Genomic DNA, 22,456 nt, shown 5'->3' with positions numbered 1-22,456 from the left:
GGCTTCCCTGGGAGCCCAGGAGCAGGGCCCAAGAACTTATTAAAGGTTGAAAATTTGCTTTATCAATTTTAATATGAAAAAAATAGAACTGCGAAGATCCTTATTTTTCACAATTTGCTCTAAACTTACCCAGGTCCCTCAGCACCTGAAAAAAGAGTGTTTTCTGTTAAAAAAAAAAAAAATGCTGTAATCTACAGCAGTTCTGGTTACATAATTTGCAGGATCCAGTGCAAAATGAAAATGAAGGACGCTCTGATCAAAACTTGGAGATTCAAGATGATAGTAAGAAAGCATTAAACCAAGTGTGGCCCTTCTGACAAGGGCTCAGAGTGGCTGTAAAGGCCACGTGTCTATGAAGCCAAGAGGCCGTCAACAGACCAGAGTCGATTGACGATGACAGTAATTTCAAATTTGCTAATAATACAATGGATGAAAAATTGTCAAAAATTTCTAATAAGATCATATTGAAAAATAAATGAGAAATATACCAGTGACATTTCAGCAGATTCGGCTAAGAAGCAAAATATAGGTAGCAAGAATACTCTATTTATTTTTTAAACATTTAGATAATCAGTATATTTTTAAATTTTTGCTTTATGTTTTTTAATTTATGCTACTTAATTTATAATCTTTTGAAAAAAACATATTTCTATTTTTTAATGTTTATTTTATTTTTGACAGAGAGAGAGAGAGAAACAGAACATGAGCGGGGGAGGGCAGAGAGAGAGGGGCACACAAATCCAAAGCAGAGAGACAGGGAGACACAAAATCTGTCAGCACAGAGCCTGATGTGGGGCTCGAACTCAAGAACTATGAGATCACGACCACAGCTGAAGTTGTACACTTAACTGACGAGCCACCCAGGCCCCCCTTAAAAAATGTATTTCTGAAGACCACTTTGACAAGACCTATTTTTAGGTCCACTTTTTAAAAAACCAATTTGGCAGTCAGTAAATAAATTTCTAAAAATAAGACAATCAATTCTTTCCTTTCTTTCCTTCGTTCATTCATTCATTCTTTTTTTTTTAGAGAGAGAGGGAGAGATGCACAAGTGAGCAAGAGGCAAAAGGGGGTGGAGGGGGAGAGAGAGAGAGAGAGAGAGAGAGAGAGAGAGAGAGAAGTGGGGCTCACCCGATGCGGGACTTGAACTCATGAACCCTAGGATCATGACCTGAGCAGAAACCAAGAGTCGCATGCTCAACTGACTAAGCCACCCAGGTGCCCATGATTCCACACTTTAATATTTCACGTTATACAGATGTGTATATGTGTTACATAGGCTTTAGATACTAAAAGAATAATTCTAGGTTTTCAGAAAAATATGTGAATGGTTCTCTAATTTGATTTCAGCTGTGTGTTGATCTATTTCTTCTAAGAATAGGGGAGGAAAAGGAAATGTTACTTCTAAAAAAGAATATTTTTAAGTTAGCTACAAGCTCACAGAGAAGTTCTGACACCTACTTTCAGCATTCATTTCCCTTTGCAGCCCACTACTTTTTAGGAAAGTATGCCTGTGAATTTCAAGAAAACTGTAATATAATTGCCCTTGGCATTCTAAGAAAGTATCTAAATGACTGTAAAAAGAAAGGGTTTTTAATGAGATTTGAAACACTTTTCTAACCTTGAGGAGAAAATCTAAAGTTTTATCTACATATTAAAATAATAACAGCAATATATAAGTGGCATTGATCTCAAAAGAGAGCAATGGAAATTGAGTTGGTGTATGTAAAGGGCTCTGCATTTGCTCTAGCTTATCAAAAAACAACTATCAATAAATGGGTCTATTATTGTGTCTATTAGCCACTGTCTTCCACTGTCTTCTCCTGTAAGGTTAGATAGCTATTTCTGCATCTGCTATTAAAATTTTTCTCCTTTGTTCTAAGAATGAGACAGATGATGTTAATTTTATCACGTTGCTGACTGGATTCCTGGGATAAATTCAACTTTTTCCATACTATCCTTATATTATCAAGGCTGTACTAGCCATGTGCAATGAGTCATTTTTTCATTTTGTTCTATTTTGTTTTGTTTCATTCTCAGCATATTTTGGCTAAGATTGATTTGTGTCTTGATTGCTACATATAGTTTCGCAGATTCCATCTAACTGCAAGGCTTGCCCTGTTTACCAAGATCCAAACTGTCGCAGCAAGGGAGTGAATAAAAACATGGCCTCAGTACATTCACAAAATAGTTGGGCCTTAACTGATTCCATTCTCCTTTCCTCAGACCATGTATGAAAGCTTCAGAAAGATTAATATGAAGTCAAAGTATTTTATTGAAATAAAGATACTGAAATGCATCCAAGGACAGGCATCTCTCCTGGCTCTGGCCACCATCTGCATGGCCACTGTAGGCCAACTGGCCAAATTCAGACAGGACTATTCCAACCACAACGGTGCCTGCACTGATACTTTAACACTGAGTAGTTTGAAAGAATGAACTGATATAAGAACTTGAGGAGGAAAGAGAATAAGATAGGAGAAATGTGAGAGAACATCCTTGCAGGTATTTATGACAACTTCAAAGGAAAGAACATCCCCAACAAAATATTAGCAGAATGAATTCAACAGTACATTAAAAGGATCATACAACACAGTCATGCAGGGTTTATTCCAGGAATGCAACATCCACAAATCAATCAACGTGATACATCACATTAACAAAACGAAGGATAAAAATCATATACTCAACTCAATAGATGCAGAAAAAGCATTTGACAAAATTCAACATCCATTCATGACAAAAGTGCTCCTCAACAAAGCAGGTGTGATGGGAACACATCTCAACATAATAAAGGCCATATATGACAAGCCCACAGCTAAAATCATACTCATTGGTGACAAACTGAAAGATTTTTCTCTAACATCAGATGTCAACTGTCAGCACTTGTATTCAACATAGTACTGGAAGTTCCAGCCAAAGCAACTAGGCAGGTAAAACTGTCTCTATTTACAGATGACATGATATCATATACACACACACACACACACACACACACGCATACATATATAACCCTGAGGATTCTACACACACACAAAAAAAGAACTGTTACAAATGGCAAACAAATTCAGCAAAGTTGCAGGACATAAAATCAATATACAAAAATCAGTTCTGTTTCTATACACTAATAACAAATGATCAGAAAGAGAAATTAAGAAAACAATCCTATTACAATTGCACCAAAAAGAATAAAATACCTAGGTATAAATTTAACCAAGGAGGTGAAAGACCTGTACACTGAAATCTATAAGCCATTGATGAAATAAATTGAAGACACATAAATAAAATGACGTTCTGTGCTCATGGGTTGGAAGAATTAATACTGTTAAAATAGCCATGCTACTCAAAGCAATATACAGATTCAATGTAACCCCTATCAAAATCCTGGGGAAATGTTTCGGAGAAATAGAACAAACAATCCTATGATGTGTGTGGAACCACAGAAGACCCCAAAGAGTCGAAGCTATTTTGAGAAAGAACGGAGCTGGAGGCATCACACTTCCTAATTTCAAACTATATTACAAAGCTAGTAATCAAATTGTATGGTATTGGGTTTGAAAACAAAACCAGACACAGATTAAAGATAGATTAACAGAAGATTAACATGAAGATTAACAGAAACAAACCCACATATGTATGGTCAATTAATTCACAACAAAGAAGCCCAGACTACACAACAGGGAAAGAACAGTCTCTTCAATAGTGTTGGGAAAACACAGCCACATGCAATGAATGATTCTGGACCGCTATCTTACACTATACACAAAAATTAACTCAAAATAAGTTAAAGACTTAAACGTAAGATCTGAAACCATAAAACTCCTAAAAGAAAACATGAGGTGGGGGGGGGGGGGTGAGCTCCTTGACATTGGTCTTGGCAATGATTTTTTTGTATATGACATCAAAAGCAAAGACAACAAAAGCAAAAACAAGTGGTACTACTTCAAACTAAAAAGTTTCCATTCCATGATGGTAAAGGAAACCATCACCAAAAATGGTCTCCTATGGAATGGTATGAAAAGGTACGACAAGGTAACCTATAAAATGGGAGAAAATATTTGCAAATCATACATCTAAGAAGAACTCATATCTATATATCTATCTACCTCTATCTACCTATGTATCTATATAAAACATATAGATATGTTTTATATAGATAGGTAGATAGGTAGATAGGTAGATAGATATAGGTATATATATAACTTATACAACTCAACAGCAAAACAAACAACCCAATTCAAAACTGGGTTTTGAAAACAACCCAATTCAAAACATACATATATGTTTTATATAGATAGATAGGTAGATAGAGGTAGATAGATAGGTAGATAGGTAGATAGAGGTAGATAGATAGGTAGATAGGTAGATAGATATAGGTATATATATAACTCATACAACTCAACAGCAAAACAAACAACCCAATTCAAAACTGGGGAGAGTAACTGAATAGACATTTTGCCAAAGAAGACATCCAGATCGCCAACAGACAACTGAAAAGATGCTCAGCATCACTCATCATCAGGGAAATGCAAATCAGAACCACAATGAGATAATCAACTCATAACTATTAGAAAGATTATATCAAAAAGATGAGAAATCCCAAGTGTTGGCAAGTATGTACAGAAAAGGGAACCCCTCTGCACTGTTAGTGGAATTGTAAATTGGTGAAACCATATGCTTCAGCAATTACACTTCTGGATACATACCCAAAGGAAATGAATCACTATCTCAAAGAGATATCTGCACCCCCATGTCCACTGCGGCATTATATAAAATAGCCAAGACATGGAAACAACCTAAGTGCCCAATGATGGATAAATGGATAAAGAAAATGTGGTAAACACACACACACACACACACACACACACACACACACACACACACACATACACGAATATTATTCAGCCATAAAAAAAGAAGGAAATCCTGCCATTTGTGACAACATGGATGGACCTTTAGGGCATTATGCTAATGAAATAAGAGAAAGACAAATACTATATGATCTCACTTACATAGAGAATCTAAAACAAGGGGTAAAACCCCCAAATTCATAGATACAGAGAAACACCTAACAGAGAACTGTTACACTGTACACTGTACACTGGTGTAAAACACCTAATGCAGATTGGTGGTTGCCAGAGGTGAGGGCTGGGGCAAAGGTGAGTGAAATGGGTAAAGATGGTCAGACTTCCAGGCATAAACTTCCAGGTATACGAAATAAATCTTGGGCATAGAATGCACAGCATGGTGACTATATTCTTTTTAAAAGGAAAGAACAGACCCCGCACACCCTACAAACTCAATTCCACAATATTTAAATGTAACAAAGCATTTCTTTCCTGTACACAGTTTTTAAATAATTTTTCCTTATTATGTAAGAATACATATTCGTTGTAGAAAAAATTTAAATATATATGTATATATATACATATATATGTATATAAACACATATTTTGCTTATTATTTTTTGGATATATATCTATGTCTATATAGATAGATGATAGATATAGATATCTATAGATATAGATATAGATATCTATAGATGATATAGATACAGATATAGATATAGATATATAGATATAGATATATATCTACAATCCTGGAACCTATTTTAAACATGTTAGCGTGTAAATTTCTTGCAGTTCTACTCACCTGAAGCCAACGGGATTTTGGATCTGCTCAAGATGATCCTAACAGCCAGATTCTGGGTCATGCCCACTATGGAACAGATCTTAAGAAACGGCAGTGAAATCCCAGCATGGAAGGGAGCTCAGTAGCGCGCGACCCCACGACTCGGGAGACATTCCTAGGTGCACCCAATCCCTGCTCCAATGGCCGCCCCTCCTGGGATTCTTCATCCCCCGTGCCCTGGTCCCCACCTCCACCTGCCAGGAAAGCCCGGCTCCGTGCTGCCCACCAGCGGACATGTACGATCAGGATCGGCTGGTGCGCGAGATCCGCAGTCCATCCATTTCCACCCAGGCTGTGCGGCCCGGCCGCCGCCTCCCTGCGGTCAACGCGCAGAGGGGGCCGCTTGCCGCCACTACTCCGTGCGCAGGGCCTCCAAGCTTCCGACGCCTACAAGCTCAGTGAGGCCAAGGCCCTGAGGCCCCTCCTCTGAGAACTGAGGCTGAATCGAAGGAGGCGGGGCCTCGCAGCACCTTCCCTCCAGCCGTCCAGGAGCGGCGGGCGCCCTGGCGGGTTGCCTAGAGCCTGCCCACCCGGCTCTAGTTTCACACTCAGGGCCCTTGTTCAGGATCCAGTTTCATGTGTTTTCGGGGCTAGAATTGTCCCAGCCCCGCTTTTCCGGATGGTAAAACAGAAGCCAAGAGGCGAGACTTCCCGTTGAAGGCTGGAACATTTCCTGCCCTCCGGCGCAGCTTTGCTGATTGTCTGTCCTGGCGGGAGCTTCGGTCCCCACTCAGCCCCTCAGAAGGAGAAGTTTGGAGTTCTGTCCCTTTGCTGGTTGCAAGAAATTGTTCACGTTACTTAACTCGCTGGGCCTCAAATTCCTCCTGGGTTTATTCATTACTGAGGATCAAATAAAATAATCTATGTAAAACACCTAATGCAAATCAGGTACTTCGTAAACCTTTGTGAATGGGTGGGACCAACTTCTTCCTAGAATTAAATTCTGGGAGGATTTTATGTTGTAGATCCTTACAGGAAACTGCAGAACATAATGGAAATGTCTTCTGGTGCAGTTTCATAAAAGATGTGGAAACATTATTCAGGTGACTGTGCCTTTTACTAAAATTAGATATTGAGTGAGTGACCATTCAAAGGCAATTTGATAGCTACAGTTTTAGAGACAATTCTGTGGGAGCTCTTAGAGCAGCATGCATGTTGTTTATTCTGTGTGCGTTGTGACTTTTCACATGGTTAAGGTCTTACTGTATTATAGGTCTATAGGTCTAGTGGTCTGACGGCCACTGTTCACGTTTGTAACTTACTACTGACACAGCCTGACAGTTCTCCAGAGAGCAGCAAACACACACAGTGCTGGTGCACGGCAGGTGGGGGGGTGGGGATAGGGGTATGACAGTGACCCAACCAGCAACCCCACATAGCCCCTCTTTTGTCTTCTCAAACCACTCATAACATTGTTTTTTTCAGTCCCAGCTGATGAAATTATGAAGCGTGGTTTGTGAGCAAATGGTTAAGAATTCTTGAGACGTTTTTGGTGCAAAAAGGTGATTTTTATTATAGCATATGGACAGGACCAGTGGGCAGAAAGAGCGGCCCTGGGATTGTGAGGAGTGACTGATTATATACTTCTAAGTGTGTAGGGGGAAGGGATGGAGATAAGTTTTTAAGGAATTTTGAAGCAAGGCTTTTAGGACCTTGAGGGGCTAGCTGCTAAGAGAAGGTTGCTTTTCACTTTAATAAAACATAAACATTAAGGCACTAAGGCAGCATGAATTTCTTTAGGAAGGTCACACTCTGTATGTTTCAGGTGTTTACCAGCCAGCTGCAAGCTGCAAGGAGATTTAATTTTAAGCTACATTTCTCTTGCCTTTGTTTCCCTCATCACCAGCCTCTCCCCACGGCTAAGTTGTTGGCTTGGGTACAATGGAGAAAGCGGACCAGCAACAGAAGGGAAATACAAATCGCATCAGTGAAGTTCTGATTGCATCAGGATAGGTCCTGGACGAAGTCCTTGAGTGTGTCCCCAAAACACAGCACAGCCCTCCCACTTGAACCTGAACCTCACCCGTCGATAAGTTCCAGTGTCACTGAGCACGGTGATCATGTTTCTGGCAAGTAACACAAGTGGCCACAGAAACCTTAGCCACCTTGTCTCTAATACTTGCAGTAAAACAAAACTGTCTGGTATTTACAACTCAGGACGTGGACTTAGACTGCACCACTGTGAACAGAACCTGCCTAATCATCTCCGGCCCCTGGTGGCAATTTAAAATGCTCAGGGAGAGGTGCCTGGGTGGCTCAGTTGGTTGAGCGTCTGACTTCAGCTCAGGTCATGATCTCATGGTTCATGGGTTCCAGCCCTGCATTGGGCTGTGTGCTGAGGGCTGGGAACCTGGAGCCTGCTTTGGATTCTGCATCTCCTTCTCTCACCACCCCTCGCCCTCTCACACTCTGTATCTCTCTCTCAAAATAAATAATAAAAACAATTTAAAAATTAAAAAAAAAAGTTCAGGGAAACTGGCTATTGGCTATCTGAACAGGTGTGTAGCCACAGATCTCTAGGATTGCAAGCTACAATCACAGAAAAAAAGCAGAAACACAGGTGGCCAATGGGACTGCTTTCTCTCCTAAGTTAACTGCTCTCCCTGCTTCTCTGCAGGCTTCTGGGACACTTGCTTGCAACAAGTTTTGGGATAGAGCTCACCACAGGGGGTCTCCAAGGCCTGCAGCTCCTCACAGGGTGTGTCACTGACAGTGCCATCGAAGAGAGAAGAGAAAGGCACTAGGTACCCTCTTGTGCCTGGAAAACAGCCACACTCTGCCCAACTGAAGACCTGAGGGCCTCGCGGCTACGAGCATGGATGGGACCTCTCAGAGCAGGGGGATTTGCTAAGCAGCTAGTGCTGGCCTGGCCAACATGAGCACAGACCTTCCTGAATGGCAGTTTCGGATCCTAGAGAACATCAGACATGTGAACACATGAACATACACGAGTCCAGAACATGGGATTTCAAAACGGGGCCTTTTATTTTTGGATTGTCACCAAAGGTCACTTTGCATTGTAGGCACATTGTGAAGTGTCAGAGGAAAAGTGAGTCAGCAGGAGAGAGGAGAAGGACCACGAACAGTGCCAACCATCTCCTTATGGGGAGGAGAATCGGCCACAGAACAGGATACTGTTGGTTTTGCTGTGCTGGATGAAGAAAAGGAAGGGGTGGTCGGCACAGAACCTGGGCATGATTCTTGCACATCGCAACATCATGATGGCCGCAGTGGCGGCCGCAGCCTCCGTGCCTTCCTCGTTGACCTCCACAAAGGACTTGTGCACCACCCTGGACAGATATAGGTCTTTCCTGGACGACATTCCAGAAAAGTCTGCCTTGGCCTGCTCGAAGGCATCGGTCATGCCCAGCGTGCAAAGGACATTCTCCATGTTGTAATTCTCCTCCAGTTTGAATCTAGGGAGGAACACTTCCACCTCTTCTTCATCCAGCATGTCTGGCCTCGTCCATTCTGTGAATTTCTCATAAGTGATTTCTTTCTCCACCTAGAAGACAGTTGAAGATTTTTAGATCCAGACCCGTGCTGCCCAACAGAACTATCTGCTGGGATGTGAATGCTCTGGGCTTTGCAGGGCGAGACAACAGTAACAGGAAGTGACAATAGCTTTAGAAACTGTTCACACGATCCCCTTGCCATCATAGCGTGATTATTGCTCAGCATTTGTTACCGTTTTCAAATCGATGTTTTCATCTGGAAGCATGATGATCATATTCAGCTCTTTACCCACATAGGGAAGCACCAGAATTTGGGTGAATATTTCTCCAATATAGGTTATTTTAAAGGTGGATTTTTTAAACATCATTTGCACAGGTTTCTCCTCATTCTAAAATGGAAACAGATAAATGTTAGGTTGAAATAAGACCCAGTGGACACATTGGACAAATCGACAGAACTGGCCAGCCTGGGTTTACAAACACTTACTTCCTTGGTTTCCAGAATACCACCTCAGCCCCCTCTTTTGCCAGCCCATCTTCATTGCCTCAGCCTCCAAACCCTGGGGTACTCAGGGCTCAGTCCTTACAATGCCTGTCTCCTGGTGACCTCAATCCTGTGACTTTAAACAGAATCCCCCAACTTAGATTTCTAGCTGGGACTTCTCCCATGTACTCCACATATATTATACTCCCAAACATCTTACTGCTTACTTGGGACCTGCATTTGTACATTAAAGAAACCTCCAATGTCATATGTCACACTGGGCTCTTCATATTCCCTTCCAGGTCTGCTCTACCTACAATTTTCTTCATCTCAAGTGATGGCAATGCCACTCATCCCATTGTCAAAAACTAAGGAGTACCCCTGACTCCTGTCTTTCACCGCACAATGGACTCATTAACAAATCACATTGGCTCTGCTTTTAAAATATTAACATAAATGAGATCACACCTTTCTGCAGCTCCCCCTCTACTCCCAGGGAGTAAAAAAGCTCAAGTCCTTAAAAAGACCTGTAATTCTGACAAGAGCTTGTCCCGCATGGCCTGTGCTCCCATCTCCCTTTGCCCCTTGATGGTTCCATGGTCAATCCCAACAAGTTCGACCCCAAAACCTGGAGAGCCCACCTGAAACCGTACCCCCATCCACAACCTGTGTCCCTCCTCTGTGTCTGTCTCTGGATCACTACCACTATCTCATACACTCTTCTTTTCTTATTTACTCTGTCTCACCCCCAGAAAGACCTAATCTTCATGGGAGGGATGAGTCGCTGGTTTTGTACACACTGTGATAGTACCTTGCACGAAGCCTGGTCTCAAACCAACATCTGCTGAATAAATGGATAAACAACTAAAGGACAGGAAAACTGAAAGGACCAGGCAAAATGAACACATCTTACTAGGAGAAAAATGCATTTGCCACCAGTGCATCCCCAGCCAGGCAGTAAGAAAGACCCAAGGACAGCAACCACATCTCAGCCAACAGCCCTCCTCCGCTCCTGATTCATGTGCAGTGTAAGACCTATAGCTGCTGTGAATCTGTCTGGCCCCAAGCTGCAGTCCCCAGTTCTCTGGGGCAGCACATTATTCTGTATTAGATGGAAGAAACTTCTGTTACCGCCTTCCATTGGTGCCTCTCAAAGGCTCGCCTGAACTGGCCTCAGCCACACCTGCCCCCTCGTTCCTAGTTCCTCATTCAGTCCTCGGCCAGTTATCAGCACACTTGTTCTATAACAGGCCAGGTAGTAAATATTTTCAGCTTTATGGACCATACAGTTTCTGTCCCAACTGCTCAACTCTACAGTTGTAGCATGAAATACCTAAACAAATAGATGTGCCTGTGTTCCATTAAAATTTTATTAAAAAAAAAAAAAAAAGTGGTGGGCTGGCTTTGACCTCAGGGTGCATGCGGTTTGCCAAGCCTTGCCTGAGGCAATTTCTCCTTCTACCCATCCAGGGCTCAAAGCCCCTAGTCTTAGAATATAAAAGGATCCAATCTCAGAAAGGGAATGATTCATTAAATACACAACTGTGTATATAAATTTAATCTTATTTAGAAATAAAGGCATTTTAAAAATCCAGATGAACTAAAATCTGTTCACTTTCAGACACAATGACCTCCACCCCCCAAAGGCCTGTACACTCAACACCTACTACCCTCCTTCTGTCTTTCTCCACTGGAGAGATGAGGAAGCAAGACAGAAGTCTTCACCTCCCCCCAGCTATGGCAGAAGCCACACCTGACAGAAGACCTAACTCTGGCCCATGAGATACAGAAGACAGGTTTCACTTTCTGAATGTCAGAACCCTGAAGGAGGCTTTGTTCTGCCTTTTGTCATTTCCCTTCCTCCTGCCTGGATGACAGATACCATGACGGTGACCCTGAAAAAGGGCCACGTGCTAATAAGCATAGCAGAGCAGGAAGAGAGACAGTTGGTTCCCTGGGAGCGCCTGCCACCCCGGTACCCCGGCAGCCCTCCTCCCTGCCCACCTGCAGGTCTCTGCTAGGGGACATGAACTTTCCATGAACCAAGTCCTAATATACATCTTATTAAAGATTAATTTCAAGGAAAGAAATAATTTCCCCAGGTGAAAACAGGGCAACTCATTTCAGAATAAAGCTCAAAGGGGGGCAGCTGGGTGACTCAGTCAGTTAAGCATCTGACTTCAGTTCAGATCCTGATGTCACAGCTCATGGGTTCGAGCCCTGTGTCGGGCTCTGTGCTGACAGCTTGGCGCCTGGAACCTGGAGCCTGCTTGGGATTCTGTGTCTCCTTCTCTCTCTGTCCCTCCCCCACTCGTATTCTGCCTCCCTCCTTCAAAAATAAACATTAAAAAAATTAAAAAAAAAAAAAAAAAGAATAGGAGCACCTGCATGGCTCAGTTGGTTGAGCATCCAGCTTTGGCTCAGGTCATGATCTCGTGGTTCGTGGGTTCAAGCCCCAAATCAGGCTCTGTGCTAAGAGCTCGCTCAGAGCTTGGAGCCTGCTTCAGATTCTGTGTTTCCTTCTCTCTCTGCCCCTCCCCTGATTGTGCTCTCTTTGTCTCTCAAAAATAAATGTAAAAAAATTTTTTTTTCTTTAAAGAATAAAGCTCAAAGGAAAATACATTTCTTGAGAAACTGAAAGTTCAGGCTCATGTCTGCTTAGAAGATCTAACTCATGGTCAGTGATCCAGAACAGGCTGTAATTGATCTATTCTGTCTACTTAAGGTGTATGTGCAAAAATCTCTACAGTTAAAGATAATTTAAAAAGAAAGAATATACTAGATTTGGTGACAGAAAAGATATAAGGCCACCACAAATAACCTCTTCAAATGTGGGGATAGCTCAACATGATGTCTATCCTATATACATGTCCTTTTGTTTGCTTGTTTTTAAACAAAAATTAGTGTTTGTTATCCTTATCATCCAAACAAGACTGCAGATGGGACATCTGTTCAGTATTTATTGAGTACCAACTACATGCCCGGCACTTGTGAGACAGCCATCTATCTGCCCTCCTCAGGTGGTGCTGGGTATCCAACCTCTGCAGTGCTACCCTGAGGACCCAGAGGGGGCACTGTGGCCACTGAGAGGAGTGGGACAGAAATCCCCACGGGGAAGGAGGACTGTTAGGGAAGGTTTCCAGATGCTCCTGGAAAGGAAGGAATATATAGGTACTCATGGCAATGAAGACAGAGAAATGGAGATAAATATACCATATTTTGGTCCAAACTTTATCTCAAAAGTTCTAGAAAGCCAAAAAGACCTTAAGACTGACAACTGACATCAGATTTGTGACTGTAAACAGAACACCTGGCAACAGTATGGCAGGTGACATGGGGAGCCAGACCGGAAGCCTCTGAGTTCAGAGCTACTTTTGATGACACAGCAAAGGAGAAAGGGAAGGTGTGATGGGGAGCCCTTATGCTGGACTGCCGAAGGCCATACAGGCCACAAGCTACTTGAGATGAGCTTTCTTGCATGTTTTAAAAACCAGGGTGAACACAGGGACTGTTTCCAAGAATCTCCTTTATTAATGTGAAATACTTACCTTGCTGACTTTAAACGGTCTTTCTGTGGTCTGGCTTTTGTTAAACTGACTATCCCAGTTTCCTTTGAAATAGATGGCATTCACGAGAATCAGGTTTGTCACTGGGTCAACTGAACCTGGAGATAACAACTGTGTAATTTTACCTGAAAAGAAGAATTAAAGAATCAATGAATTTCCCGATGGTCAGAGAAAGACAAATACCATGTGATCTAATATGTGGAATCCAAGAAACAAAAGAAAGGAACAAAGGGGAAAAAAAGAGAGGGAGAGACAAACCAAAACAACAGACTCTTAACTATAGAGAACAAACTGATGGTTACCAGTGGGATGTGGGCAGGGGACAAGGTGAAACAGGTAAAGGGGATTAAAAGAACACTTATCTTGATGAGCACTGAGGAATGCACAGAAGTGTTGAATCAGTACACTGTACACCTGAAACTAATATTATGCTGTATGTTAACTAACTCGAATTTAAATTAAAAAAAAAAAAGAGTTTCCTGATGCATTCATCAGGGATAATATTTAGATTGGGCAATCCCCTTGTGAGGTACACAGATAAAGGAGTTCACAGTCCCCCAAATATAATCACATAAGGGGATTCTGGTCCTTATAACAACAGTAGCAACAAAAACTTAAAAAGCCCTGGTAAGAAAAATACCATGCCTTGAATAAAACATAAGATGAACAAAGAAGTATGTGCAGGCTGAATTCACAAGTTGGACGGAAGGGAATGCTTGGTCCCTTGAAGAAAGAGATTTAATGGACAGTCAGAAAGGTGAGAGGCTAGGAGTACACAGAAGAGTTTAAGAGCTGCAGGTGAATAAGGGCCTAACCAAGGATCCTGCAATAACGCACGGTAACTATACAGGATGAGACCTGTATCTGGCTTTTTCTTTACAGTCTTTGTGAAAAGAAAGACTGTATGTTAACATTAACAACAACAATGGCAACGAAGTGGATCATTCTGGAACAGCTGTACCGGGTACTGAGAGACATCACAGACACACTGACAAAAACAGGGAAGAGCTAGAGAAAATAAGCATACACTGACAGTATTTCAGAAGCAGATTTTAAAAATTTACAGTTATTTAGAGAAAAGCATCATTCCTCTTTACATTTTGATGGTCTTGTGAAAGATGACAGTGAGAGCAACTAAGCTACTATTAAGATAGAGCAACGGTGTATTTTCACCTTCCGTCTTTTCGGCTACCCAGGTGTTGATGTGTTCCCTGGACTCTTCTGTAGCGTTGATAAAGTCGAGCTCTTCCATCTCTGCCTGGTAGAATTTACGGCAGGAGTCTTTGAAAGACTAGGAGAAACAGAGCAACATCATCACATGGCTGCAGAAATAATCAACACTTACAGCTTACTTCTTCACTGCACCAAATCAGAATGTAGACAATTTTGATTTACATACGTAACGTACAAATAAATATGAGGAATTAACTGAAAATCCAATTTCTCATTTTTCAGCTACATTTAAACTTAGCTTCTAAACCAAGTAAAACAGTTGTCTGAACATCAAATATCAATAACTACCAGATTCTTTGAGGGATTAACTGCACATCAGTGAGGTAAGTACAAAGACATGGACACACAGCTACTACAGAGTGTCGTTTCTGACAAGCCGCTGTGTTTGCTCTGTGAGTCCTGCCCACAGCAAGAGCCACAGCTGCCTGTGCATTTCAGAACAATGGACTGGAAACAAGGGCCTGCTGTTCCATACAATGGTGGAAAGTGTATGATTCTACACCACCCCTCCCACTACAACGTTCTGTGATGATGGCAATGTTCCAAATCTGCACTGCCCAAAACAGTGCCACGTGCTGCTATTGAATGCTTGGAATATTGGCAGTGCCACTGAGGAACTGAATACTGAACTGTAATTTTAATTATTTACACTGAAATTTAAATAGCTACATGTGTCTAGTGGCTACCATTTTGGATGGCTCAGTTTTAGAGAATGAGCAGCTCTCAAAAAAAAGTATAAACTGTATCGTGTTAACAAAGTCTATTAAATGATGATGACATTAGTGAACACTTACTTTATGCCATATAAAAGCAGAAAATCTGATAGAGAGTAAATGGAGTGAAATAACAAATTTGTGGAAAGCATGCTATGGAATGGTTTCCCAATCCTTCTTTTGACCAGCTTACAGCTAAATATTTAATTTCCCTTTTCAGGACTGTTTTTCTATTACAGGATTTCACATTGCTCCTTTGATATAGTGTCAGAGAGGTCACGTGGCACAGTAATGTAGCTACAAACACAAGTCCTGCAACTTATTAGCTGTGTGGCCTTTAAAAAGTCACTCTGTTTCTCTAAGCTTCCTTGTCTTTCCCTGTAAATGAGGATTCGGCATCCATCCAAGGACCAGATGAATTCTTATTATCAATGCTGTTTTATGAAATCTCAGCATGTCGCGGACACTGCACTAGGTGTCTAGGTATATCGTTTTACTTAGTCCTCAGATACTTTGTGCTCCGCCAACTTTGCTGCTCTGTTGTTGCTCAATGCCTTTGAAAATGTTTTCAGTCTCTCAATCTAAGAAAATAATCTGGAAGCAAACTGGGCACTCATGTATTGATCCTTGGGTGATTTCTACAACTTTTTATTTATTTAAATCCAAGTTAGTTAACATATGGCGTAATCATGATTTCAGGAATAGAATTGAGAGATTCATCACTTATATATAACATCCAGTGCTCCTCCCAACAAGTGCCCTCCTTAATGACCATCACCCATTTAGCCCATCCCCCTCCCACACCCCTCCAGCAACCCTCAGTTTGTTCTCTGTATTTAAGAGTCTCTTATGGTTTGTCTCCCTCTCTGTTTGTATCTTATTTTTCCTTCCTTTCCCCTGTGTTCATATGTTTGTTTCAATTTCTATAACTTTTAAACACACTTGAAAATAATTGTTTGCTATTTAAATTACTATTTTATAAGCAATGACTAGTCAAACTGAGGGAATATCTAATTATTAGTTGTGATTGGTATTGTATTCTTGGAACACTAAATTGATAAGAAATTATTGAGAAACACTCCTAAACCCTCTATCTTGTATTTCAATATCAAAATAAGATTTGAAACATCAATGATTTCTTAAAAATATCCATCAGAAAAGAAAGTAAATTAAAGAAAATCAGCCAATTCTTTGTGTTTATTGGAAGTTTTGTTTCTTCTTTATACCAAAGGCTTATAAAAAAATGAGGCAACAGCCTAGGAAGTAGCTAAGACTGATAAAAATAAGTAAAACAGGCTGTAAAAAATTCACACCATAGTGAACAAATCTTAGCATTATTTGACCTCGTGCTTGACTACATTTACTTTACTCCAAATATTTTAAAACAATGAGTCTGAAGCAAGTTTAAAAACTGAAAAAAAAATCATATAATAGAATAACATTGATATCCCAAACATAGAAAAAGAATAAATCAGTAAGAAAAAGATGGCCCAATAAAAAGTATGTAAAGAAAATTCTCAGAAAAGATACAAATGTTCAATAAACATAAGGAAAGATGATCAATCTCTTAATAATAAAAATTTAAGAGGTTAACAACATGCAGTGTTGATATGAAGAGTTGAAATGAGCACTCCGCTGGTACCCCTAGAGAGAATGTAAATGGCCACAGTACTCTGGACAATTTCAATATCTGCTATAGCTTCAAAGCTTCACTCCCTTCCTCCCTGCTACGGATCCATCTTAGAGTAACACACATTCGTAGGGCACAGGAGTCATGTACACTAACATTCACTGCCTGAATGCCCATAATACTTTGGTATAATGATGTGACATAGAGAAAAAACCCACACAACAGATTTGTATATGTACGGGGGATACACATCAGATCTATGAAAGCTTATACCGGGGAGGGGAATGGGGAGGTGTGGAAGTGGGCGTGCGGACTCTTGCTTCGAGTGCTTTATTTGCATTTTTGTGTAACAAGAATATAGTCATCATGCAACAAACATATACTCACATACTCACATATTACTTGAGTAGTTTTTGAAAAATGATAAAAAGCATTAAAGCACTATAAGTAAACAGAACCAGTATAATTAGACAAGTAACTTTACAAAAATTCTGCACTGGAAAAAACAATAGAAATATTTACATGTGTAAAAAGTTGAACAAGTATCACAATGCATAAAAAATTATTGATATGTAGAAAACAATGATTAGAAATACTCATTTTTATCACTTCTTTGTTTCAGCCAATTCACTTTGAATTGTGTTTGTTCCAAGTTAGTTCTTTTGTAATTGTCTCATCGAAGCCTCACAAAAATCTGGACATTATTTGTTATAAGGCTCATTTTACAGAAGATTAAAATTGAAACAGGGTTCAAGGGAATGCATGAAGTTAGTAAGTGGAGACCTGAGTTCATGTGCACCTGTATAAATTCATAGCGCACAGGTTTTCTGCTATACTGTGTGACCCCTCCTCCCCACTGCCCCGGTGTCTTTACTTTCTCAGTCAAAAACAGCAAGTATGACTTACTGAGAGGAAATCATAAGACTTCTCTCCAAAGAGCCTGTTGGCAGTTCTAAGCAAGTACCGTGCATCAGTCCTGTTGATTTCAGTAAGAAGTGACTGGAACTCCTGGTGGACATCACCTCCTCCGCTGCTCTTACTTAAAGAAAGTGTCTGAAATGAAAAACAATACAAATACCTAACTTAAGTGTGCCTTGACTGCAGGAAATGGATACAACACCAAACTCTGCCTAAGAACCGTACAGATCCTAACTAGAGCTTAAAAGAAGATGCATCCAGTTAAAGACAAAAAGCAGCTCGAAAGCCACCCAGTCTGCCATCCTCCAGCACTTTCTGCAAGGAGTCAGGGCACTGCCCGCACTGGCATGAGTGGCAGTGCCCCTTCACACACCGTGTTCTATGTGCTCTATAGGGCTGCAAATAAAGCTGCCAACAGGCCTCCCATCTCTGCAAACACAGGCCGCTCCTCATACTGAAAGGTCTGGCCTCTCCCATCCATCCTTGGGTCTGGCTGGTGCTGTGATGGGGTCTGGCCACCAGAATGCAGGAGAAGGGACACTATTCCAGGCCGGGGCCTTACAAGGTCTGGCAGCTCCATATTTACTCTCTCATACCCCAGCCACCATGATGTGAGGAAGCCCAGGGCATCCTGCTAGAGGCCACATGGAAAGTCCTGGAGAGCTGACACCACATGGGGGAACTACCTATAGGAGAATGGAGGCCCCAGACACATGATAGAGGCCTTCCTAGATCATGCATGATCCCAGCTGACACCATGTGGGTCAGACCACAGAATCTGAGAAATAATCAGCCTTTGCTATTTCCAGCCAGTAAGTCTGGGACAATTTGTTTTGTAGCCATAGAAGTTCATGCAGCAATCCAGACATGGACTTCTGCCCTGACAACATCCAAAACATGGCAGCGGCTTTGGGCCCAGGCAGCTGGCAAAGGCCGGGAGGAAGGAGAGTGAGGAGATGGTAAGCAGAGGCTAGAAAGCCATTGAAGAAATCACTAGCAGTGGCTGGAGAAAAGGGGCTCCTGGCATGTCCCAGCAGAAGAGACTGTAACCTGCAGTGGTGAGGAAGGTTGGGCGTTTCCCCAACAAACCAGGTATCTGGCTAAGTAGATGTCCAGAAGGAATGGGGCTTGTAGCTGCCTAGGATAGAGTACAGGAAGGGAAAGAAGAGGTAAAGAAGGAATTGTTTCATTTTCTTTTTTTTTTTATTTTTTTAATGTTTATTTTATTTTTGAGAGGGAGAGAGAGACAGAGAGTGTGCAGGGGAGGGGCAGAGAGAAAAGGAGACACAGAATCCGAAGCAGACTCCAGGCTCTGAGCTGTTAGCACAGAGCCTGACACGGGGCTCAAACTCCCAAAATGCAAGATCATGACCTGAGCTGAAGTCAGAGGCTTAACCGACTGAGCCACCTAGGCTCCCCTAGGAATTATTTCATTTTCAAGCAGAATTTAAAGGAAATTTTTCCAACCTAAGACTTGGTGGGTAGAAAATTAAAAGGTTTCTTATTCCCAGCCTCTCCAGCTGGCAAATGATTCTAAACGTGAGAAATGGCCTCAGAAGAAAGATCAAGTCCAAGGTATGGGCTTCAAGGCAGGATCAAGTTCTACTTTATTAAAACCTGAGAAAGATGAAGGCAGACTAAGTGCCTCACAGACCCACTCAGCTAGACAAAGGGGATTCTGAGCATCTTAAGGACATTGTCAGCCAGTACTCTCATCCCAGGCCAACACAGAGTCCTGCCTCAAACAGGTTTGTGCATATTATCATTTATATCACTCTGTCAATTATAAATTGACACATAGAAACCCCACAACTGTTTAGAGGAAGAACTCTGCCGACATCTCGATCTCACACTTCCAGTCTCCAGAACGGCGAGGAAATACGCTTCTGTTCTTTAGGCCCCTCGATCTGTGGTACCTTGTTATAGCACCGCTAGCAGACTCAGACATCCCCCCGCCATTTTTGAAGAGAATGTCACAAAACTCTGCACCCAGGAACCATACTAAACAACCTCATAGCCCTGCTCCTCCTGGACTTCAAGCCCAAGACTGGACCCTCTGGGGTCTTGGGAAGGGAGTAAGTGTACCTTACCTGTGGAGGACTGGGAATCACTAGGGGCCAAAGGGCAGACCATGGCAGTCATCAGTAACCCAATGAGTCAATGCCTTCAGTATTCACATCGTTATGCAGCCCCTCTTTGGCTGACTTTGGTTGGCCACCTGACTGGTGTCAGCCAACAGCACGTTAGCAAACATGACGTACCAGAGGCTTGATAAGCATTTGTACATTTAAGCTGTTCCTCTTAGAAGCTGGGTAATGTCCTGTAAGGATGCCCAGGCTACCCTGTCAAGGAGACACCATGTAGAAGCCGAAGGGAGGAGACAGCACATGGAGGAAGCCACATGGAAGAGGCCCAAGACCCCACACCAGTGACCCAGCTGGGACCAAGTGAAGCGGAGGCATCGCCCAACACACTCAGAATCCTATAACAGTAATTATCATCTTAAGCCACTAAGTTTTAGGGTGCTGCTACTCAATAAGAAACAACTGAAATACTACTGAAAACATTTTTGGCTGACAAGTGCCACTCTAAGAAGGTTTTACACTTAAATGAGAAAATTAAAACAAAAATTTCTAATAATTGGGGTGCCTGAGTGGCTTAGTCGGTTAAGTGTCCGACTTCGGCTCAGGTCATGATCTCACAGTTAGTGGGTTCTAGTCCTGCATCAGGCTCTGTGCTGGAAGCTCAGAGCCTGGAGCCTGCTTTGGATTCTGTGTCTCCCTCTCTCTCTGCCCCTCCCCCACTCACACTGTCTCTCTCTCTCTCTCTCTCTCAAAAATAAATAAACATTAAAAAATTTTTTTTAATTTCTAATAATTGAAAAGCAAGTGACAATATCCAAAATATATCACAGAACTCAACTTGAACCTTGTGACTTTACCCCTACTCAAAAACTCAAACTCATGTATAAACTATCATCAGGGGTAGTGAGATCACTCATTCTTCTAAATGGAGCACACCACTTCCTCCCCAACAGATCTGAGACACCCGCTCCGGGGTGCCCACTCACGCAGGGCTAACTCTCTGTCCCCATCCTGCAACACCAGCAGAGGGATCTGTCAAGAGCAAATCCTGGATGTGAAAGTGGAGGACCAGCCCAATTGACAAATTAATGGCATTTACGGTTGCCCAGAAGTAGCTTCGGGTACATACCTGGGCCATCTGGGCTGCAGTGTTTCCCTTGGCGCCCATGAAGACCATGGACAGGGCAGAAGAGATGCTCATGGGCGAGAAAAACACATTTTTCGAGTTGTCTTCACCCAGCTTTTTCAGCAGACTTAAGGCAAAGGTGCCGTTTGCTTCTGAAAGAGTATCCATGATGGTGAGCCTGAAACAACAGATTTAAAATCAGTATCACATAAGTACAGGCTTACATGCTGACTGTATTTTACTCTGTTATTAATAGTTACCGTTTTGGTTCAGTGGGCAAATGGGTACCTACACAAAACTCTATTTCTTTTGGGGGCCCTCAAAATTATTTTGCATGTTTCTAATATTACGTGAAAAAAAAACAAACAATGATATTAATATAATCCTGTTTTGGGGGGGGGAGCAGGGGACTGCTACGTGCACTTATCTGTGAGCACAGAGAAAGCGTGGAAGGTTGCACACTTGACAGCTTTCCTGAGTTACTTCCTGGGGGTGGGACCAAGAAAGGACTTAATTGGCTTTTGCTTCTATTTCTGTATTGTTTGGCATGATGTGGGGCTTATATGTGTTGTTTTATAATTTAAAAACCATTCAAATGATAAATCCAACCACAAGGTTACACACACAAAAAAATATGGTTGAATGCTTTTATCATGTGGGAGAGAGGAACCCAATTTTAGGGTAGCCTGTGGCCTGAAGATAAGAGATAAATCAAACCACATACGAAGTCATACGAATGCCTTAAAAACAAGGACTTTTGACCTTCAATTCTCCTTCTATGAAACCTGTGCCTGTGTCAAAGCCCAAACCCAGGGCCATGTTCCCCAGATCTGTTACTGCCCACAGGCCCAGGCCTTCTTGCCCTTTGTTCTGGACAAGGGCACTGGATAGCAGGTGCCTGCCGATGGCCACCTCTGGTTACAGGCTTCAGAGGTCAGGGGTCAGACAGCACATATTGGGCATGTAGGGCATGTGGCCACATCCTTGGTGGCCTAGGCAGGGTCCAGAGGAGGAATAGTTCTGGGCAGTCAGGGATAGGGTGGATGTGAGAGTCTTCAAGCAGGTTAAAGCACAGTAGGTCTTTACAAAGACCTATTATTGACTCCCCCTTTGCCATGGGGGATCTGAAGTTCACAGAAGTGAAGTGATGTTTCCAGGCTAAGGAACTGAATAGCTAAGGCTGAACTCAGGGCCAGCAAACTGTCTTTCCACTGCTCCTCTAGATATCCCCACTTCAGGAAGAGCCTGAAGTACAGCACAGAGGGGTCAGGAGAGAAGGCAAGAGGCAGCAAGGGGTCCAAGCAGTCAGTCAGCTGTAGATGCAGCAGAACAGGCTGGTGGGGAGCAGATTCTGGGGAAAGGAGCAACTGCCTGCTCTGATATCACTTACAGAAGTTTACCTACTACGTTTCCCCAGATTGAGGAAATGACTCATTTGAGCTATGGGGGGGAATCTACAGAACAAGGAAAGGGAGAGGCAAGAGGGGAGATCTTCATGGTGTAGAAGGGAAAGGGTAGGAGGTATCTAACAGAAAGACCCCGTGAAGAGAATGAGG

The 22,456-nt window shown here is 42.2% G+C and overlaps 2 protein-coding genes across 5 annotated transcripts in view; both read right to left on the bottom strand.

The window, feature by feature from the left end:
* Positions 1-6,193, bottom strand: part of SERPINB9 (serpin family B member 9) — a 60,011-nt gene extending 53,818 nt beyond the window's left edge. Inside the window, exon 1 of the mRNA XM_019419902.2 lies at positions 5,653-6,193. The gene's annotated coding sequence lies outside the window, so the exon portion shown is untranslated. The remainder of the gene's footprint in view (positions 1-5,652) is intronic.
* Positions 6,194-8,652: 2,459 nt separating this feature from the next.
* The window catches only part of SERPINB6 (serpin family B member 6), an 82,321-nt gene continuing 68,517 nt past the window's right edge, over positions 8,653-22,456 (bottom strand). For all 4 annotated transcript variants that reach the window (XM_053904943.1, XM_019419892.2, XM_019419893.2 and 1 more), the window contains exons 2-7: positions 20,904-21,078; positions 17,679-17,825; positions 14,370-14,487; positions 13,179-13,321; positions 9,380-9,535; positions 8,653-9,196 (exon numbers count right to left, since the gene is read on the bottom strand). In XM_053904943.1, coding sequence (XP_053760918.1) covers positions 8,792-9,196; positions 9,380-9,535; positions 13,179-13,321; positions 14,370-14,487; positions 17,679-17,825; positions 20,904-21,068 — 1,134 coding nt within the window. In that variant the 5' untranslated portion in view covers positions 21,069-21,078 and the 3' untranslated portion in view covers positions 8,653-8,791. The remainder of the gene's footprint in view (positions 9,197-9,379; positions 9,536-13,178; positions 13,322-14,369; positions 14,488-17,678; positions 17,826-20,903; positions 21,079-22,456) is intronic.

This window comes from Panthera pardus, unplaced genomic scaffold (genome assembly GCF_024362965.1).
Source record: "Panthera pardus isolate Hobbes unplaced genomic scaffold, ASM2436296v1 HiC_scaffold_17, whole genome shotgun sequence".
Classification (NCBI taxonomy): domain Eukaryota; kingdom Metazoa; phylum Chordata; class Mammalia; order Carnivora; family Felidae; genus Panthera; species Panthera pardus.
The sequence above is the reverse complement of the archived record's forward strand: the minus strand, read 5'-3'. Positions and strand labels throughout refer to the sequence as shown.